This window comes from Cupressus sempervirens, chromosome 4, assembly GCF_028749045.1.
Source record: "Cupressus sempervirens isolate cs-2001-9-10 chromosome 4, ASM2874904v1, whole genome shotgun sequence".
Lineage (NCBI taxonomy): Eukaryota > Viridiplantae > Streptophyta > Pinopsida > Cupressales > Cupressaceae > Cupressus > Cupressus sempervirens.
The window spans coordinates 899,244,463-899,265,090 of NC_143121.1; the positions used below are offsets into that span (position 1 = coordinate 899,244,463).

The following is a 20,628-nucleotide window of genomic DNA, read 5'->3' on the forward strand; positions in this document are numbered from 1 at the left end:
CATCATGAAGATCATAACACAAGGACTGGATGAGAACACAATGCAAAATATCACTCAACTAAAAATAACTCATGAGGATGGATTCTTCACGAATCTCCAAAGAACAATAAAACCATACATCATGAAATCACTCAATCGGCCTTAATCAGGGAGTATGGAATCTACACAAATCCCAATGATGCAACAAGACCAAACATCATGAACTCACTCAATCCGCCTCAATCTGGGAGTATGGATTCTAAATGAATCCTACTGTCCACGAAACAAGAACAAAGGTCTAAAGATACAATAACAACAGGTATAAAATCACTCAACCAAACACAAAGTCAGGAGTATGGATGCGACATGCATCCCAATGCAAACATAAAAGTGAAACAATGGTCTGACTGACATCCAAATGGATGATGCACGTCCACGACCAACAATGTGCCAATAACTCGAGAAAACAGGGCGGCATGCAAAACGAGGTAAAAACCCCAAAATTTTGGAAAACTTCGAAATTAAAACCCATAAAATCCAAAGTTTTTCAATCCCAAAAATTTGAAGTTCATAGATTTGAATAAATTTAAGATGTTATATATTTCAGCCAAGTAATTTTTAAATTTTTTTTTTCAATTTTATTGCTTTGTTCATGGCCCGAGGCCTGAATTTTTCAATTTACTCTAGAGGCACGATTTCTATCCAAAATATGCACTATAATATACCATTGGAACTGAGAAAAAATGAGCTATCCATTTCTGCAATCAGTACTTCTAGATATTATTGATTATTCTTCATAACATTATAACATTTTGTCTTCTTGCTTTACTTTCTGAAATGTTAGTAACAATGGTTATAAGTATACATGATTAGTTATTTGTTTTTTCTTGTCTTTTCATTAACAATATCACAAGTAGCATACATTTTTTTTGGCGGCTATGGTTGTGATGTTTCAAATCAGATTAGAAAAAGGATAACAAAAAGTAAAAGAAATAACTTAGTACATTTTTCAGATTTCATATTGAAAATTTCTTTTAATTATATTTAATGTCAAAATTGAAGGACTTCCACATGACTCCGTCCTCTCATTGTCTCTCAAATTAACTTGTAACTTTTACTCTCATTGTCTCTCAAATTAACTTGTAACTTTTATTCAGATTAATCAATGAGATGAAATAGAAGATTGCTAGTATTTTCTTAATTAAAAGAAAAACTTACTTGAACTAGTCAACATTTACAAATTTCACTCTATACTCTTTTAAGAAATAAAAAATTTCCCGATATCTTACTCATGGGGCCAACATTAACGTCCCTGCGTATTTGTCCCATAACACAAATTTTTGGAGTATCTACTAAAACCCTACAAAATCATTTTCCGCTGTTTTAGCACCTCACACCTCTAAATCCATTCAATCTTTTCTGTGAAATCAATGGCAGCTCGTTACGGATCAGCTTCATTTGCAAGGACTGCGCGGTCTGCATTTAATTCATTCAGGAATTCTACGTCTTCGTCGACATCACAGTCTGGTAGAACTCCTCGCGGAACAAGAAGTGCATTTGAAAATGGCAGCCTAAGCATGAACAGGCGAAGAGTCGCAGAAACATTAATACCTCTACACAATGTGGTTGCTTCTGCAAAACTCGTGAGCCACTTAAGTGTCAGCTCGCGCAGATGCCGGACACTCTGTTCAGGTACTCACATCGTTTTGCACATTCCATCTCTCCATATTCTGTTGAACGTTCGCTTATATGTGGGGAGAGAGAGATATACGAATGTTCGGGGCCTAATATAACTATGCAGTTTATCCCAGAATAACTTTGCAATTTGATATGAACAAGTGAAATACCTACATACACAGTTGCTTCCACAAATTGTAATTTGAAAACTGCCAGTCAAAAACTCACATATGCGGTTAGCTTTCCTAAGTGAGAAACTGAGAGATTTGTTCCTGAACTACAAAGAATCTCAAGCACTGCATAAGTTGTTTATGTTTGGACGCTTGTAGGCCTCCTCGTTGAACCTATCAACGCTTTAACTCTTTCTTGATGGGTCTAGCAACATAAATAACTTACGCAGCCAACCTTAGAAAATTGCTGCAAATTAGTGCTCTACAAACAAACTTCTTTTGAATTCAATACAATTTCTTTTCTTTCAGAATAAATTATGCATTCCCTATTTGAACAATAGATGTTTCTATAAACGACTTCAATTTAACATATATTTTATAATATTACACTTTTTTTTAATAAGCAGTTATATTTCTATTGATAATAAAAGCTGTACATATGATGAACCAAAATGGCAGAATGCCGAGAAGATAGGCTCCTTAGTATTAGCATTGGTTAATTCTAACTGCTGTTTACTTCAGTTCATCACCGATTGTTGTTTAGTTTTCTCCCGCACTTTCAGCTTAAACCAAGTGTGTTAGTTCAACTAATTTTGCTGTATGCATGATTAGAGGATGCATATCTCCAATTCCTATAATTTACATCCATATTTTGTGCTTAATGCAAGGATCTTCACCAGTGATCTAATCTTATTCGGTATAGTTGAATTGTGTATAAATTATGCACTTTGTAATCATTATCAATCAACGAGAAAGAACACAGTGTAATCAGTAGAATTTTATTGTGAGCAGTTCTGTTTTTCTGCGTTTATTTTTCCTGCAAGTATTGTTTCTTTATTTTTAGCTAGATCTTACAGCTGTAGAAAACTTTACATGGTATCAAAGCTTAGAGAGCTGGAAGAAGAAACATTTTTTTTATCAGAGCTTCAAAGAATAGAGTTTTCAACATTTTCTCTTCTTATGTCACATGGTTATTTTGAATGGAGGCCACAGATTTTGCTTAGGCCCACGGGCAGAGGTTTGCATCGAAAAGTCATGGCATGGTTGGGCCTGATTCTACATCAGAGAAAGGTCAAGGTCATGCTCTATTTGCATGTGTCTTGCCTTCTTTTTCTCTTTGGTGATGCAATGTTTTTGTGGATTGGCCATGCCTCTTTGTGTGAATGCTTCTAATGCTTCCATTGTTGATCGGATTTATGGACATTTGACAGCTGAATTTTCAATCAGCGATTTATTCTTGCATGATTGAGTAGTGTTTTAGGGTCACTCATACAGAATCGTGTCATTTGCATCCTTGAATGATATATGCTTTGCCTCTGTTTGCCATCTATTCTTTGTTTGAGGGAGCTATGCAGATTACTATCTATTGTCTCTTCAATTTGATTGGCATATGTTTTACCTTTGTTTGCCATCTTCTCATTGTTGGAGTAGTGTCATTGGGAGACTCATGTAGACTGATCCTAATCATCATCTCGGTTTCAAAAAAGGTTCTTCATTCAATACTATGGAATTTATCATTTGACAGATGTTTGCAATTTTCTTGTTATAAAAGACCTTTCCTCTTTCATGTTCTTAGGATTTTCTTTTCGACTTAGTTAGAATTAAGGGGGGGTGTTAGCATTGGATAATTCTAACTGTTGTTTACTTCAGTTCATCACCAATAGTTGTTTAGTTTTCTTCCGCACTTTCAGCTTAAACTAAGGGTGTTAGTTCAACTAATTTGCTATATACATGATTAGAGGATGCACAGGGAATGATGTCAGTTTTGCTTGTGGACGGTGAATGAAGAAGGTGCATTAGGTTCCGCAACGCAATGTAGGAAGCTGCAGAAAACTGGAAAGCAGCAGGAAACTGGGTCCACACAGCAATACCCGAGCAATATTGTAGGAGGAAGATCAAGACTTGGATCCACTGACAACAACATTGCATTAGAATGAAGCAAGCCGACCAAGAGCATTAGGGCATCATGGGTAACAAAACCCTATTATTTTATTAGCATCGAGATATCAACCGGTAAGTCCAAGTGCCCCACTCAGTAATTGCTTTCCCCAAAATTGCTTTGTCGATTTCATATCATACGTGAGCATGCAAAAAACTTCTACACTTAATGTGTGTCACTAACTAAACAAAACACAAAAACCATAAAGAATCTCTAATAAGACATCAATGATAACGACATGGTTCTCATGGAAGGAATAAACGGGGGAATCACAAAAGCACCTTTAGGGTTTTAGACTAATAAGAAGATACTTGCACAAGTCTCATCGATCGATCAACCAAAGATAAGGGAGACACAGTCAGAACTAGATGGGATCATCGGACACAACACAGGATCTGACAGTAACAGTGTGGCAGGGAATCAGATGGTCAGTGCACTCGTAACAACAGAACAACAAGCAAGTTTGGGGGAGGCTGCTGAATACAATGCCATCTTTGGTACCAAAGGCACGGTTCTGACACATGGGAATAGTTTAATACAAAATAGCACCATCAAGTGGAATCAAGGAAGCTTCCTCATTCTTCCAAGACCCCCAACCAGACACATGAGTCCTTTCAGTCTTGGAGGAACAAATGGCAATCTACCCACAAACATTTTGAGCTTTCTACAAGTCAGCGGACCACCTACAGGAGGAAATTACATTTACATGAATGCTGAACAGTATAAAAGAATAATCAGATGGAGAAAGATATGAAAGATTAAATATGCAAAAAGAGGGAAGCTTGTAGCTATACTTCTGAAACCGATACCACACGTCCCAGACAATACAAAGATGGGGGAACAGAGTTTGAGGCCATCTGAAATCTCTGAAACAGTTAAGCGGTTTATTGATATCAAAGGTAAAGGGAAGACAAATAATTCTCAGACAATGGACACAGTGGAGGATGGGATGTCAAATAATTACAACCCCACGAGGACACCCATGATGTGGTACCTAGACATCTTTGCGAATGACTTGGTAGCTATGAAGTAGAGGGTGTGAGCACTTGAAGAGAGGAGCCAAACATAAAGTATCACAATGAAAAGAGTCACCAAAGATAACTGGAAACTAGCAATGGATGTCAAGCCACTTAGAGAACAAATTCAAAAATTGCAATTTAATATGGAAAAAGGAGAGTATGAATTAATATTGTTAAGGAAAGAAATAGGGGAAAAGAGGACAGCAGCAATTATTGTGGGAGGAGGGGCTAAGGAAGGAGATTGTAGCATCCGGTTTTCTCGGGTCTAAATTAACATCTAACATACTCAAAGAATACAGTTATAACTTCGTTTCATAGGAAGACAGTTACATCATTCATGTTCATGTGAATAAGATTTACCGTTAAAATCAGTTAAACAAAATTTCATAACTAATTACTTGATATACCATTAAATGAAATTACTTTAGAAATTGAAACACATACCTCGGAAAAACTGAGACTGAAAATCAACTAAGGATGCTTCTGCAACCACCTGGGTTAGTCCACAAATACACTATAACAATTTCATATGTCAACAATCATCTAAAAGCCGCTAGCTTAAATTCAAATTAAATACTTCTATTATTTTAAATTAGGGCATCACATACCACTGTATCAATTAGGGCATCATTTACCATCAGTTCATTTTACGGCTTCCAATACCATGGATTCAATTAGGGCTTCCAATACCATGGATTCTATTAGGGCTTCGGATACCACTGTATCATTTAGGTTTCCAGTCATCTCTCAATCATTTAGGGCATCAGATTCCATTTCATCCGAATTGCTTAACTATGACAGTTTCTCAAGATTAGATAAATACTTATATTCAATATTCATATAAATGAAAACAATTTCATAAATCAATCCAGGTGTAAAATAATGATAACAATGAAATTAACTCAATTCAATCTTACTTCCTCATAGATAAAAATGATAATACTTGTTTTTGATAAACAATTGAATGCATAGCTTATCTCTGTCTAACTCATGTCTAACATTGTGAGTGAGGTGAAACATTGTCAGGGGCTTAACCTCCCAACCTTGGACCACAACATATCCCCACACGATCTCTGACGAGAAAGGCACTCCTTACCCGGAATTGACAGAGAACATCTTACCATCCACTAGGCATCATGCTATATAATATGCCATGCGACTTGGCAGCATGAGATCATCATAACAGGGATATGCATGAGCTATTAATTAATTCATAATAAATGATAAATATTGAAATGTCATAATTGATATTGGTTCATAATAATGATGATTCTTTTCTCACACCTCTTCACCCACCTTCTCGGCTACACAGCCGGGTGAGTCCCAGGTATTCGGAATTCTCAGAGCGAACAACTCTAACAATTATTCAAGAAGATTACATACGATCATTATTTCACATACTGTGATTATATTCTTGACAACATTCTTCATGCATGAGCTAATACATTGTTTAATATTTATTTGATTCTGATATCATTCTTATTTTTACAGGTTCATCTACACCTTATCACCATAATCAGGCCATCGAGCCGGTGATTCCTTGGTGCCTTCAATTTAGCTTTCTTAAGATACTCTGCACCTTCTTCACCCTATTCTGGCTTTTAGCCTGGTGAATTCCTTGATGCTTTGGTTAATTATCTCATCTTAGTTATCAATCTTATATCTAAATTGCATGATAAATGTTTACAGGAAAGATAAATTTTTAAGATGAAATTCAGAAAATTGCATAGTATGATGATAACAGACTTGAGTACAATCATTGTTATGGCAATCAACTCATCTCTGTTTTAATATTATTTTCAATTGCATAATAAGTGCTATCAAAGAAGATAAACTTTTAACAACAAATTCAGGGAGGTTACCTATTCGGATATCAACTAGTTAACCGATTTTGAATAGGAAATAAGGCTAAAGTAATTGACTGATCTTCTACAGGTTATAATGAATTGAAAGAATTAATATGGACAACTTCTTTCGAGTCTTATATCTCAACAAGAAATAAAGACAAACTGGAAATGAAATACGATTGGCTCTGTGCACAGTTCGATGACACAGAGAAACAAAATATTTGCCAAGATGTATGAGGAATCCTGAACATCTACCTTTAGGGATGTTTGCATAATTAATATCAAACAAGAAAAGGAAGTGAAAACGTTTTTGTGGAATTCTAAAGCTATCTTACGTGACATAGACCTGTGATTATGTGGCTCGGGTTCCTGTATTGCAATCCGCAACTATAATCTCAGCCGAATGCTCTGTAAATACTTGTTGTTTCCTTTGCACTGGGTTTTGTAAGCTAGTTGAAGGTTTTTCGAATATGATATGGCTTGCACGATTGAGAACAGTAAAGGACGCCAAGGCTAGGAAGAATATAGTGCCAAGTTATGTTTAAACTCACAGCCGGCTCTCTATTTCGCCTCTCTGCTCTGAATCCTATGGTGAATGAAGTCGTTATGAATGGAAATAAAAACAAATCTGGTGTTGATGACATCGTGGCTGAGCAAAGAAATTTCGATGAATAAAATTGTGTATGAAAGGAAGGCCAGATATATGATTGAATGTTGATACATGACAAAGGTTCCAAATAAATATATAAAATGTTCTTACGGCTTCCATTAGTTACAAGAAAACCCCTATGAAAACCAAGATGACCATTCAAATTCCAAATATTAAATTGACTAAAAAGAAAAGAATAAGTTGGAAAGAATTGGAAAATTAAAATTTGAAGATTATAACAATACAATTATTATAATCCGAACATTATTATAAAGTGCAACTATTAAATTATTAAATGATAATGGTGCCAAATCATGGTTATATTTAAATGAACATTTATAAACAATTATTAAAAATACTACGACAAAAGATAATTTAAAATCCTTTAAGATACGTTTTATAAATAATTTAATTATTTTAATTAAATTATTTATTAAATAACTCAATTATTTTAATGAAACTATTTATTAAAATAACTTATGCGATTCCATAGATGTATTTTGTTCCAAGTTGCTAGGTCCTCTATTTGTCTGCCTAGTGATGGTGACGCCCTACCTAATTCTTTTCTGACAATGCTTCTACCCCTCCGGTATGCTCCCTGCAAGGAATTTCTCCGTAATTAAATTATAAATTATATAATCATAAATAATCATAACAGTTAACCTTTCATCCTAATTCCATGAATTCGCGATTAACGATCAACTAACATGTCATTTGCACTTGAAATCATAATGACCAACTAACTTACCATTTCGCCAGATTATATCAAATTAAATTGCCAACTGATTTTATGTAAACCTCAATGGCTATATTTCAAGCTAGATCAAAAATTGGGATGTAACAGAGATAAAAACTCGCAAATGAAAAATATATAAGATGCCATGGCCAATATGGAAATAAAAGAGAACCAACTCAGAGAGCAAATCGAAGAAGTTAGAGCATGGGCTAACTTAGTAAAGGGGCCAACAAACACTTCTAATGACAGCATTGAAAAACAAGTTCAAAGGCAGCTTAGAGAGGAAAAAGAAAGAAGTGAGAAAGCAGCAAATATCGTCATCAAAGGGCTACGAGACTATGGAGAACAGGAAAACACAACAGATCTAGTTAAAGACTTCTTTAAAGACCAATTAGACTAGCATGGAACAACCATACAAGCACAGAGAATCGGAAAATGGATAAGAGGAGGCAAGGACAGACATGTTAGAGTGACAATGAGGAATACAGGGCACAAAAACAACATCTTATATAATAGGAAATTTCTTAGAGGCATAAACATATATCTTGATGATGACCTCACCTTAACTCAGTAGGAAGAAAGAAGGAAGGAATGGGAAAAAGTGAAAACAGCAAGAGAAAACGACAAATGGGCATTGCTACAAAATGGCAGAGCCCAAATTAGCGACAAAATCACACATAGTAAATAGGAACTTAGGCCTACCCAGGAACATATAACTATAGTTAGCTGGAATTGTAGAGGTTATCCTTGGAGAAGAGGACCTGGGTTAGAGCCGATAGCTAAAGATAATGACATCATTATGCTTACCGAGACCCATGAACATGATGGATGTAGGGTTCCAGGTTTTGAGGGGTATAAGAAGGTATCACTGCGGAATGAGAAGATACAAAATGGTAAGGGGCATAGAGGCATCACCGTTCTAATTAAAGAAACTTGGAGTACATTTATAAACTTGGAGAAAGAAGATTTAAACAAGTAGTATATATGGATAAAAATAAAAGAGAATCAGATTTCTATAATGGTGGTTGTCTGCTACTTCGCCCCAAAAGGCTCAAAAATGTATAAAAAACATAGATTGAATCGAGAAAACCCATTCCCTGCACTCAAAAAAGACATAGCAGCCTTTAGCTCTCTAGGGGAAATAATAATAATAGGTGATTTCAACGCCAGAACAACAAAGAACCAAACTCTCAATCTTAAGGAGAGTTACAAAGAAAGCAGAGACCCAGTTTGGCTAGAAGAAGAAGGGACACAAAAATGAGAAAGATCATCGTAGGAAAGCACAGGAAAGGTTAATCACTTTGGGGCTGAATTACTAGGCTTATGCTGCCTATATAACATGGTCATATGCAATGGTATGTAAAAGTGGTCTAAATCGGGTGGAATCACATGCAAAAGGCACAATGGGCAAACTGTTGTAGATTATGTCATATGCTCGCAAGACTATGTTGCAAAGATAATTAACTTTGAGATAGAGGATTGCCCCATGGAGCTAAAGTCTGACCATAACCCCATCTTGATAAGGGTAGCCACCCACTTTAAAGATCAACATATTGTCTCAAAACCTTTAAAGAAGAGGAAGATGATTCTGATCAGCATAGTTTTAATGACACAAGAAAACCAAAATATTTTCTGAGACTCTTTTGCGGCTGTCTAGAGTTCAGGGAAAGCATCTCAAGTTTGATAAACAACATTCCATGGACAAGGATAATCTTGTTCTTACTATCATTAAAGCCCTGGAGGAGTGTAAAAGATCTAAGGCCACAAAAGAAGCCAAGAACACTTTTACGGCCAATCAGTGGTTTGATGAGGAGTGCAAAATGACAAAAAGGAGTTGGAAAAAGAACATGAACAGAGAAAGTAGAAAGGAATATGATCAGTTGATTAAAAAGAAGAAAGAGGAGTATGTGAACATGAGAAGAATCGAGTTGATTAATCTTGGTCAAAGTAGCCTCATAAAGTTTTGGAAAGAGCTTTAGCAAAGAAAAACACAGATAGAGAACAACATCATAGGAACCAAATGGTTGGAATATGCCAAGACCCTCTACTCTACGAGTGTGATTTAGGAGAACATAGAATCATGGTAACTGAGACTACAGGTGAATTATTCAAGGCATAAGGAGGTTAGTTGCTGGTAAAGCGCAAGATATTAATGGACTACAAGCTGAACACTTAAAATGGGGTGCTGAAACCCTGGCACCACACATCACTAAGATTTTCAATAGTGTCAATAGAGAAGGCTTACTTATAAATTGGACAAGCGTGGTGATCCCACTCCACAAAAGCGGAGATATAAACAACCCTTCTAATTACTGAACCATCGTAATCAATCCACTCTTCAGAAAGTTATTTGGCAACATGGTAGAGCAAAAAATCAGTAAATGGGCTGAAACAGAAGGCAAAAGAGAAAAAGGGCAAGTAGGCTTTAGACCGAAACACTCTACTATAGATCATGGCATCACTCTCAGATATTTGATAGAGAAAATTTAGGACACTCTGGGGGCCGAGGCTTTTTGTTGTTTCATGGACTTTAAAAAAGCATTTGACATAGTGCCACCTAACAAACTCTGGGACAGAATGAAAGAGTTGGAAGTTCCTAAAGAACTTAGGTCTGCTGTTCACAGATTGTATGAGCAGGTCAAAGCTAAAATTAGAACGATGGAAGGGTTATCAAAGGATTTTGGCAACAACATCGGGGTTAAACAAGGGTGTCCGCCATCTCCAACATTATTCGGGCTCTATATTGACAAGTTAGAAGAATGGATAAACAAGATCAATGGTGAGGGGGTACAGTTGGCCCACTTTGTGATAAGATTGCTCTTATATACAGACGATCTCATCATACTTGCTAGAACGGCTAAAGGTTTGAAAGAACACTTGAAAGCACTAGAAAGTTTTTGCCATGAAGTGGGAATGCAAGTGAACACTAGCAAAACCAAAGTTATGATCTTCTCACTGAAGAAGAATAGGGTTATACAGGACGAGTTCCTGTTTGAGGGTAACCCTCTTGAGATTGTGGAGTATAAATACTTGGGCATAGATTTTCATAACAAACTCAATTGGGATACATGCAGATCAAAAAGGATCCAAGGGGGCTGGAACATGTTATATTCTCTACAAAATAGGTGTAGGAACACAAAATTATGGGATTGGACAACCATGAAAGCTCTTTTTGGTTTGTTGGTCACTCCAGTTATTCTATACGGATGTGAAGTGTGGGGCGGTAATATGTTCGAACAGAAATAGTGAAAGGTAGAAAGAATTCAAAAACACTTCATCACATGCAATCTCAAAGTCAAGACCATGGTGCCGCACGAGATCTTGTTGGCGGAGGTGGGTTCCTTTCCGTTAGAAGCCGTCGCATTGGTTCTGATGCTAAGCTATTTAAAGAAAACCCAAGGTCTAGAAAGACATGGCTGGCCCAAGCTAGTCGTAGATGAAAAACTTGTTAGGCGAAAAAGCACATGGGTGAAGCAAAATGACAAATGGATGCGAAAATGGGATATCAACATCCATACTTGCCCGGATAGCATTAAAGAAATAAAGAAGTTTGTCATGAAAAAATTTCGCAATATTTTATGGACAAGGCACATAAGTCGGAAAAAATCTTATTACATTAAAGAATTTAACCCCACTTCTAGTCATGATGAAAAGGCCTATATAAGAGCACCTATTAATTGGAAAGCAAAAATGCTGATGATGCAACTCAGAACTAGTTCACGCCGGCTGTGATGTGAAACTGGTAGATGGCAAGTTCCAAAGGAAGAGTGGGCAGACGGAACGTGTTTATTCTGTAATATGAGAGCAGTAGAGACGGAGCAACACTTTGTCAAGGATTGTCTAGCATATAGTGACATCAGATTTGGTTATACAGAGATATTACAGAACAATGACTTCAACTACTTATTCGAGGAAGATCAAGTGAAGAGAACAACGACTTTGATTATAAAACTTCAGAGAAGGAGAGACAGGTTAACCAAAACTTTGTAGCTAGATTAGTTTCACTCCTGCTTTGGGGGGGTGATCGTGTAGGTCCCATAGGCTACTTTAGCCTTGTGGATGTCATTAAAATCTATCATATCATATCTTTAGTTCCTATAATTTAGATCCATATTTTCATGCTTAATGCAAGGATCTTCACCTGTACAACCAAAGCTGCTTTCAGCATAACATAAAGTGGTTAATTATCATCATCAAGAATGCTCTTATCAGCTGATTTTGTGGGGTGTCACTCTTGCACAACTTTTTTCATAGAAGCAGGCATCCATTCGATACTCATAGTTGGCTTGATTTTGGAGATTTTCTTCTAGAAGGAACACCCCTTGGCCAATCGATGATGATACGTAAAGATGGTAATGGACATGAAATTATTACGATAATAGATAGATTCTATTATTATCTATTATTATTTAATGGTTTATCTATTTGTAATCTATTGTAAGTTTTAGAATGTTTATAATATTTAGTTAGCTGTTAGTTAGAATAGAATGTTTCTATTCTTTACGATCGTTTCCTAAGGAAACATCATTTATTCTTTTGTGTACATTGCTCTATTGATTATTGTTAATAATAAGAAATATTTTACCATTTACTTTGTACTATGTTATTAGAGCCATAGTACCTTTTTTGACAAATTTTGCAAATAAAAATTCGAAATGAATTTTCAGTTTTTTTGAAAATTTATGGTTTGTTCAAATTGGCTTGTTTCTTCAAAAATTTCCTTGCCCTTGCTTCTTCTGAAATTGGGTCTATTTGGGTGGCATTTTTGGGCAACATTTCTCTACAACTTGTGCCTAGTTCCCTTTGCAAATCGTGCCCAATTTGCTTTGCAAATTGTGATCAATTTCCTCTCAAACTCACGCGTCTTTTCCTCTATAATTCGTGCGCCATTTCTCCTACAAATTGGACCTAGTTTTCATGAGTTTTTTCAGCCTCGTTCAGCCACTTTTTTTGTTGCAGATAGGATTTGTTCGTTTTTTGCAGACACGACTACACGTTTTTTTGCCCAAGATGTTTTTGTTTGAAATCCTAAATTTCTATACTTGATCCATTTATTTTTGGAAATTCTTGATATGTTTTTTGAGAGCTCAACTGGGTCATCGTTCGATTTTTCTGGTTGCCTCAATTTTCGTGTCATTGGATCTAGAATTTGACAACATATTTCTTCTGGGTTTTTTGAGCTCTCTTATGGGTTACTGCTCATTTTTTCCTGGCAAGACATATGCTGAGATATGGGAGCATCTCAAGAAACTATATGAGACTTCAGACAAAAGTAGGGCCTTCTTTCTCAAGAGCTCTCTATTTTTTGTTGTCATGGATGAGCGAAAATCGCTCTAGAAATACTTGAATAAGATTCAGGATATCCGTGATCAGTTGCTTGCCATTAGACACAAGATAGAGGAAGAGGACATTGTGGTAATAACCCTCAAAAGTTTACCCAAGTCCTACAAGCATTTTGTTGAGACTCTTAACATCACTTCTATTGGTGTTGATTTGGAGTTCATAGATTGTTGCACACGTGTGCTTCAACAAGATCGGTGGAAACAACAGTTTAGTAGCAGTTCGAGCTCCACCTCCACAGAGCAAGCTGTTTATCCTAAATCCTTTCAGAAGGATAAGGGCAAGTCTCAGTCACAACAGTCTTCTCAGCAGAAGTCCTCTGCTCTAGTATCAAAAGATTACAAGAAAAATAACATTCAAATTGACTACCGCCCTTTTTCAGATTCAGCTATTTTTGGCAGAGGGGAAGAGTACACTATTGTTGGCTAAGGCAACATTAAGATTCAGTCTGCTGGGAGGTATCTCTTTTTCCTCGATGTCTACTATGTTCTAGAGATGGAACTCAATCTACTTTCAGTCAGTCAGATGCTGCGACACTCTCCACGATTGGATATCACCTTTAGTTCACATCAGTGCACCATAAGTGATAGGGATTCTCAGTTTTTTGTTGCAATTGGCCTTGGAGGATCATGGTTCTTTTCAAACTTGTTGATTCTGGTGAGTCTTAAGACCTAGCTATGGCTGCTCGGCGGTCTTCTATCAGCTAACTTTGGCATTAGTGGCATGGGCACTCAAATATGCATTATCTCTCTCAGCTTGCTTGGGAAGAGCCTGTCCTTGGATTGCTAGAGATTCAGACTTAGCTTGGAGTTTGTCATGCATGTCAGGTTGGGAAGCAACATCGCACACCTTTTCCTGTTGGCGATTCATGACGCTCTTCTTAGGTACTTCAGCTCGTTCATGCTGATATTTGCGACCCTATGTCTACTCCTATTCTTGGGTCCAGGTGTTTTTTGTTGTTTGTTGATGATTTTAGTAGAAATATGTGGGTATATTTTCTTAAAAAGAAATCAGATATGTTTACTGTGTTTCAAAAATTTGAAGTTTTAGTTGGAAAAGAGTTTGGGAAATCTATTATTGCTTTTAGGACAATAATGGGGGAGAATTTTGTTCTAATGAATTCTGTAGCTTTTGTGATACTCATGGCATCAAGCACAAGTTAATCACACCCCACACTCCACAACAAAATAGTGTAGTTGGAAGTCGAAATAGAACAATCACCGAAATAGCTAGATCGATGCTCAAAAACAAACATGTTCTAAAGAAGTTCTAGGCAGAAGTAGTTAACACTGCAGTTTACCTTTTCAACCAGTCACCCACAGTGGTGACTAATGTAAGACTTTGGAAGAGGCCTGGTTAGGTTACAAGCTCAAAATCGGTCGAGGGAAGGTTTTTGGCTCTCTTGCCTATGTTTGGATCCCTGATGTATCATGCACCAAGTTGGATGCCAAGAGTTAGAAACTCATGCTTGCTTGGTATTGGAGTTTTCACAAAGCCTACCACTTGATCAACATTGAGACATCTCGTCTCCTGTGTAGTCGTGATGTAGTCTCTGATGAGCAACAAGGACCATTTATGTATGTTTCTCCTATTCTTGATCCAACATATCAGCCTATGAAGTCTCATGATTTGAGAGTTAGGTTTCCATTAGGTCCACCTGATGGGAGGGCTCCAACAACTTTTACAACTCTAGTTATACCCGTGATTACTATACAGACACCTACAAGTTTTCCTGTAGGATCACCCAGATTTGTAGATGCTCCACTTGAGTTTGATCCAAATTCTACTAATGAAGAATTTGATTATAGAGTGTCTCCTGATGCTAATGTTGGTCCTTCTCCTCTCCGACCTAAGTGGGGGGTAAGACACTTGCTGATCTTCGAGATGATGTGCTCATTAATTATGACAACTACTTGGAAAAAGAGCAAACCTACAGAGCCAATTAATTTTGCTCTTATGGCCAACATTCATAGTGTGTTTGAAGTTTTGAACCTCAGACATACTCCGAGGATAAAGGAATTCTAGAATGGGAACACGCCATGTAATCAAAACACTAAAGCTTGCTGAAGAATCACACTTGGGTCCTTCCTGATCTTTCACCAGGGAAGAAACCTATTGGCTGCAAATGGGTTTACAAAATAAAATACAAGTCTAATGGTACTTTGGATAAGTACAAAGCTCATTTAGTTGTTGAGGGCTTTTCTCAACGTTAGGGCATTGATTCTGAGGAGACCTTTGCTTCCATAACAAAGATGAGCACTATTAGATTAGTCCTAGCCATGACAACATAGTTTGGTTGGAAGGTCTATCAAATGGACGTCAAGAGTGCTTTCCTGAATAGTGACCTACAAGAAGAGGTCTACATGACGCAACCTCCTAGTAAAGAACATCAGGTTCTCAGATTAGTGAAAACTCTCTATGGTTTAAAGTAGGTCCCTTGAGCATGGTACATAAAAATTGATAAGTACCTCAGTAATAAAGGCTTCCCAAGGAGTTCTTCAGACTCAAATTTGTACATCAAGACTGCTGAAGTAACATCATTTTTCTGGTCAGTTATGTGGACAATTTGATCATTACTGGTAGTTTGACAACTTTGGTTCAGAGAATCAAACGAAGTTTATGCTAGTCTTTTGATATGATTGATCTCAAGCTCATGTGTTATTGCTTGGATGTTGAGGTTTAGCAACAATCTTCTTGTATATTCATTTCTCAGTCCAAATATGCCAGGGCTCTGTTAGACAAATTTCATATGTAGGATTGCAACTGGTATCTACACCCATGGAGAAAGGTCTGAAGTTATTAGCCAAGTCTGATTCTCCTCCAGTTGATGATACTACATACTGGCAACTAGTAGGCAACCTCATCTACCTCTTTGCTACTAGACCTAATATTAGCTTCGTAGTTAGCTACATCTCATAGTTAATGACAACTCCTAATGCTGATCACTGGATAACAACAAAGTGTGTGTTTCTTTATGTGAAGGGAACTACAAATTATGGACTCCTTTACTCTTGGAGTTGTAATCCTAGACTCAGTGGGTTTCACAGATTTAGATTGGGTAGGTTCTGTTGACGATAAAAAAGTCAACTTTTGGATATGTGTTCAGTTTAGGATCTTGTGCCGTCACATGGACCAATAATAATCAGCAGACAACTTTTCTCTCCTCTGGAAAGGCTGAATACAGAGGGACAATTAAGGCAGGTTGCAAAGCTGTTTGGCTTCGTCAGATGCTGGGGGATATGTAGATATCACCAGTAGGACCAACTTCTTTGTTGGTTGATAATGAAGGCGTTATCAAGTTAGCACGGAATCCAGTCTTCTCTGAATTAACCAAGCACGTGGATGTTCACTATCACTACATACGACAACTGGTTGAAGACAATTGACTTGCATATGTTTCTACAGCGAGTGGATTAGATTGCAGACATTCTCACCAAGCGTCTTGGTCTAGATAAGTTTGTCAAATTCAAAGGACAGCTTGGTGTTATGAATAGATTAATCATTAAGGGAGGGTATTACAATAATAGATGGATAATATTATTGTTTATTATTAATTAATGGTTATCTATTTGTAATCTATTGTAAATATTATAATGTTTTTAATATTTAGTTAGTTGTTAGTTTATTGTTAGCTAGAAGAGAATGTTTCTATTCTCTATGATCGTTTGCTAAGGAAACATCATTTATTCTTTTGTGTATATTGATCTATTAATCACTGTTAATAATAGACAAATATTTTACCAATTACTTTGTAATTGAAGTTACCTAGAAAGGGATGCCAAAACAACAAGGGCTCCATGGTTGAGGAAATTATGATTCTCCACTAGGCTGGAACGCCCACTCCTGCCTAGCAACCGCTAACACAGTCTCCAATTCTCCAAGAAAATCAAGCTTAACCAACATATTGGTCAGCTCCAACACTCTTCTCTTAGGCTCTCCCAAGTTTAAAAGGGATGCAATGAACCACCATGAAATGTCCATGTTTACTTTATAGTGTTCATCAACTATCATGAATTCATCGCTCAACAACATTTTAATTGCCTCCAACATGAGACCATTTGGTGCTAAGAAAACCACATTGAATCCCTGGTTGGTGGAAACCAATCTAGTACTGACCAAACACATAGGTGTATCCATTTCTGTTCTATGACTGGTTTTATTTGAAGAGAGATGTCGGATGCCTAGAAACATGCTAGCTAAACCTTTAATAGAGAGATAATATGATCCCTTCCTACCATCATTGGAGAGTAATTGACCACCTTTGCACTCATTTAATATGAATGCTGCAGAAGTATAGATACCAATCTTAAAACATGAGATGAAAATGGTATGGTAGCGGATGACAAGACATGATTTGGACTTGTTGCTGGTGCTAAGTACCACTGGGTTGATGAAGAAAAGTAGTGTTGCAAATGCTAAGAAAATCGATGCCAATGTGACTGATTTTAATGCCACGAGATGGTAAGTATGAGCTACCACCTCGGAAACTAAGATGGATTTTGGCAGTGAAGTACAAAGCCAATTCACTACTTAAGGTATGACACCTTGGTAAAGGAAGCAACACCATTGGTGGTGAGTTTGGAGAGGTCACCAGCTATTGAGCGGACTTCATGCTAAACATGATTAGCCATTGATCATGGAAATCGATCTAGTACAGAACCTCATTGAGGAGAGAGGAAATCAATCTAGTATTAATAGAACCTCATTGAGAAGAGCTTAGAAGTGCCTTATGCTAATTGCATTAATTACCACTGGAGAGTCTCCTTTGATTTCTAGATGAGAAAATTTCTAAGCCTCTCAGAGTTTAATCCCATGGAGTAGTGCTCGAAACTCCGCTTCGTTATGTTAGCAATATGAGTTTGTGGTGTCATTGATGTCAACAAAAGGTGAGCGGAGGTTGGAAAATATGTGTTCAGATGTTCATATGGCCTTTGATGTTGCTCTTGAGTGAGAATATGTTGTTTCTGGAAGGTTTATAGTTTCAGAAACTGGAATATGCAGGGAAGGGTATTTGAAGTCTTAATGCGAGAATGCTGTGTGTTCATCCGCATTTGGTGGTGATAGCTTTTTCTTGATATAATGTTTATGTTCTATGGATGTTGCACTATTATGTTTTTAGGACTCCCAACATTGCAATTGATATTGGTTGTTGCAGTTTGCTGACAGTCTTGCTGACAGTCTGGTAGCCTGTCAGGATTGGTTCAGAGAATGCCATGCATTGTTTCATAGTATTGTTTCTGGTTGTATGGTTTGGATGACATTTATAGAATGTTTGTGCAGTATCCTAGTTCAATTTTCAAGTCTTGGTTTGCTTTGTAAGAGAAGTTATGATGTTCAATTTCTTGGCAATGTGTTTTGTGTTGGTCTCTGGCCGTTTGGTTTTCTTGTTTGAATTGTGTTCTTTTTGTCCAAGCTTGTGCAGGGAGTTAAGATGTTTTTATGGGTCTTTTTGTGGTGTGTGAACATCCACATTGTGTAACACCCCGCCAAGGAACCCAAAAGAAATCAACTTAAAGTTTCACTAAGTTTGCCAAACATTTTTTTTTTGAAAGATAATAACATAATAACAATAGATATAAAATAGTGGAAGCAATAACATACACATAAACACATAGCATAAAACAGATTACAATTCTTAAGGGTCCCATGACATTGAATCACATTAAAGTTTAATTAATACTAAAACCAATATATATATATATATATATAACACATCTACATTTAAGAATAACTACAAGTTCAAATCCATTTAAATAATATACAACTATCCCAAATGCCACTTGGCAATAATCGGAATGCACAATCATCCAGTGTATAGGTCACAGGGTATGGAAGGCTGAAAAAATATACATATAAAATAGATTACATCATCTCTTTAAGATCCATGAAATAAAATACAATATAATAGGTATAACCATCCATCATAGTACACAAGAATAGAATGAAAGGGAATGCAGAATAGGGAACTCCAGCCATGGCATCGAACTGATGGATCTCAATAGTAAAAGTAAAAAGCACTACCACCCGACCTCGTGATAACCCAAAAGGTCCACTCCCACTGCGTTAAGGAGATAGTCTCAAGTCCCAAATAGGATAACAACCCCAAAAGTCAAATCCAACACCTAAGTCAAGGAAAACCTAAAAGCAATCTAACTCAAAGGTACCAAGATACAAAGTACATCTAACCTAGAGGAAACCAAAGACACGTAGGGAATCTACTATGCAAGTGGGCAAGTGTCATCGCACGAGCCAACTCTAAGGTTACCCGCCTAGTCTTTTAATACTCCGGCCCCCTAGTGACTCTATGCAGCACTAGTATCCTTTCATACTAACAAGGCATACTAAAAAAGCAAGGTCCCAACCAAGCGTCCTCTCTACTCCCATTCTAGCTTGTACTAGCACTCGAGGCATGGGCGAGAGAAAACGATGACTCTTGTTAGTTCATTTTACTCTCATTTAATGTAATGTTATCACATACTAAACAACTTACAATGGGTTACCCGAACAACCACTTTAGGGCTCCGGCCTCCACTGCAAGCCACTTCCCCACATTACATACAGATTACCTACCCTAAGCTCATAAAAGTACATAACAAAGAATCACAGTTTTCATCTCAGCCCTAAACAAGTGACTGGAAAGCATCAAAAGACAATTCACAATAACACCTTAGCCCTTTACAAGCAACTAGAAAGCATCCAAAAATAACTGATCGAAGACTCAAAGGTTATATAAGAAAAGACACATCGTTCACCTTAGTTCCACATAAGAACACTGGAAAGCAATAACCACCAATATATCAAACTCATCATAGAAACACACGACACATTACCAAGGTTGGGTATAAAAGATCGCAATCAAAAACATCATCATGACATCATAGAATAAACCCCCAAGTCTCTGGTAACATCCTGATTTGGTCAAAGCTAAGTCAATCCGAAACCCAACACACTAGAAAACATACAACTGCCAGTGTTGTTTCATAGTTTTGTTTGGTTTTGAAAACACATAGTTGTAGTTAATAGTAAGGTTCATGTTGTCATTTTCTAAGTTTTTGACTTTAGAAAGATTTATAAATTTCCTCTATAATTGAACCCATATTCACTTTTAAATTCGATCACCCAATTACCACTAACTCACAAAATCGATGTCTCTATTAAGACTATGAGACAAAATTAAATAATAATTACTAAAAAAATCAAATAATAATTATTAAATAATAACTAACAAATTATTAATAAAATAATACAAGATAACTAATAAACCTATTCATT

General features: G+C 36.7%; 1 protein-coding gene across 3 annotated transcripts in view; it reads left to right on the forward strand.

The window, feature by feature from the left end:
• The first annotated feature begins 1,250 nt into the window (after positions 1 to 1,250).
• The window catches only part of LOC149564291 (uncharacterized), a 68,283-nt gene continuing 48,905 nt past the window's right edge, over positions 1,251 to 20,628 (forward strand). The window contains exon 1 of one of the 3 annotated variants that reach the window (XM_089827351.1): positions 1,251 to 1,671. In XM_089827351.1, the coding sequence (XP_089683477.1) occupies positions 1,410 to 1,671 (262 nt within the window). In that variant the 5' untranslated portion in view covers positions 1,251 to 1,409. The remainder of the gene's footprint in view (positions 1,672 to 20,628) is intronic. The other 2 variants (XM_089827350.1, XM_089827349.1) reach the window with 2 other exon arrangements.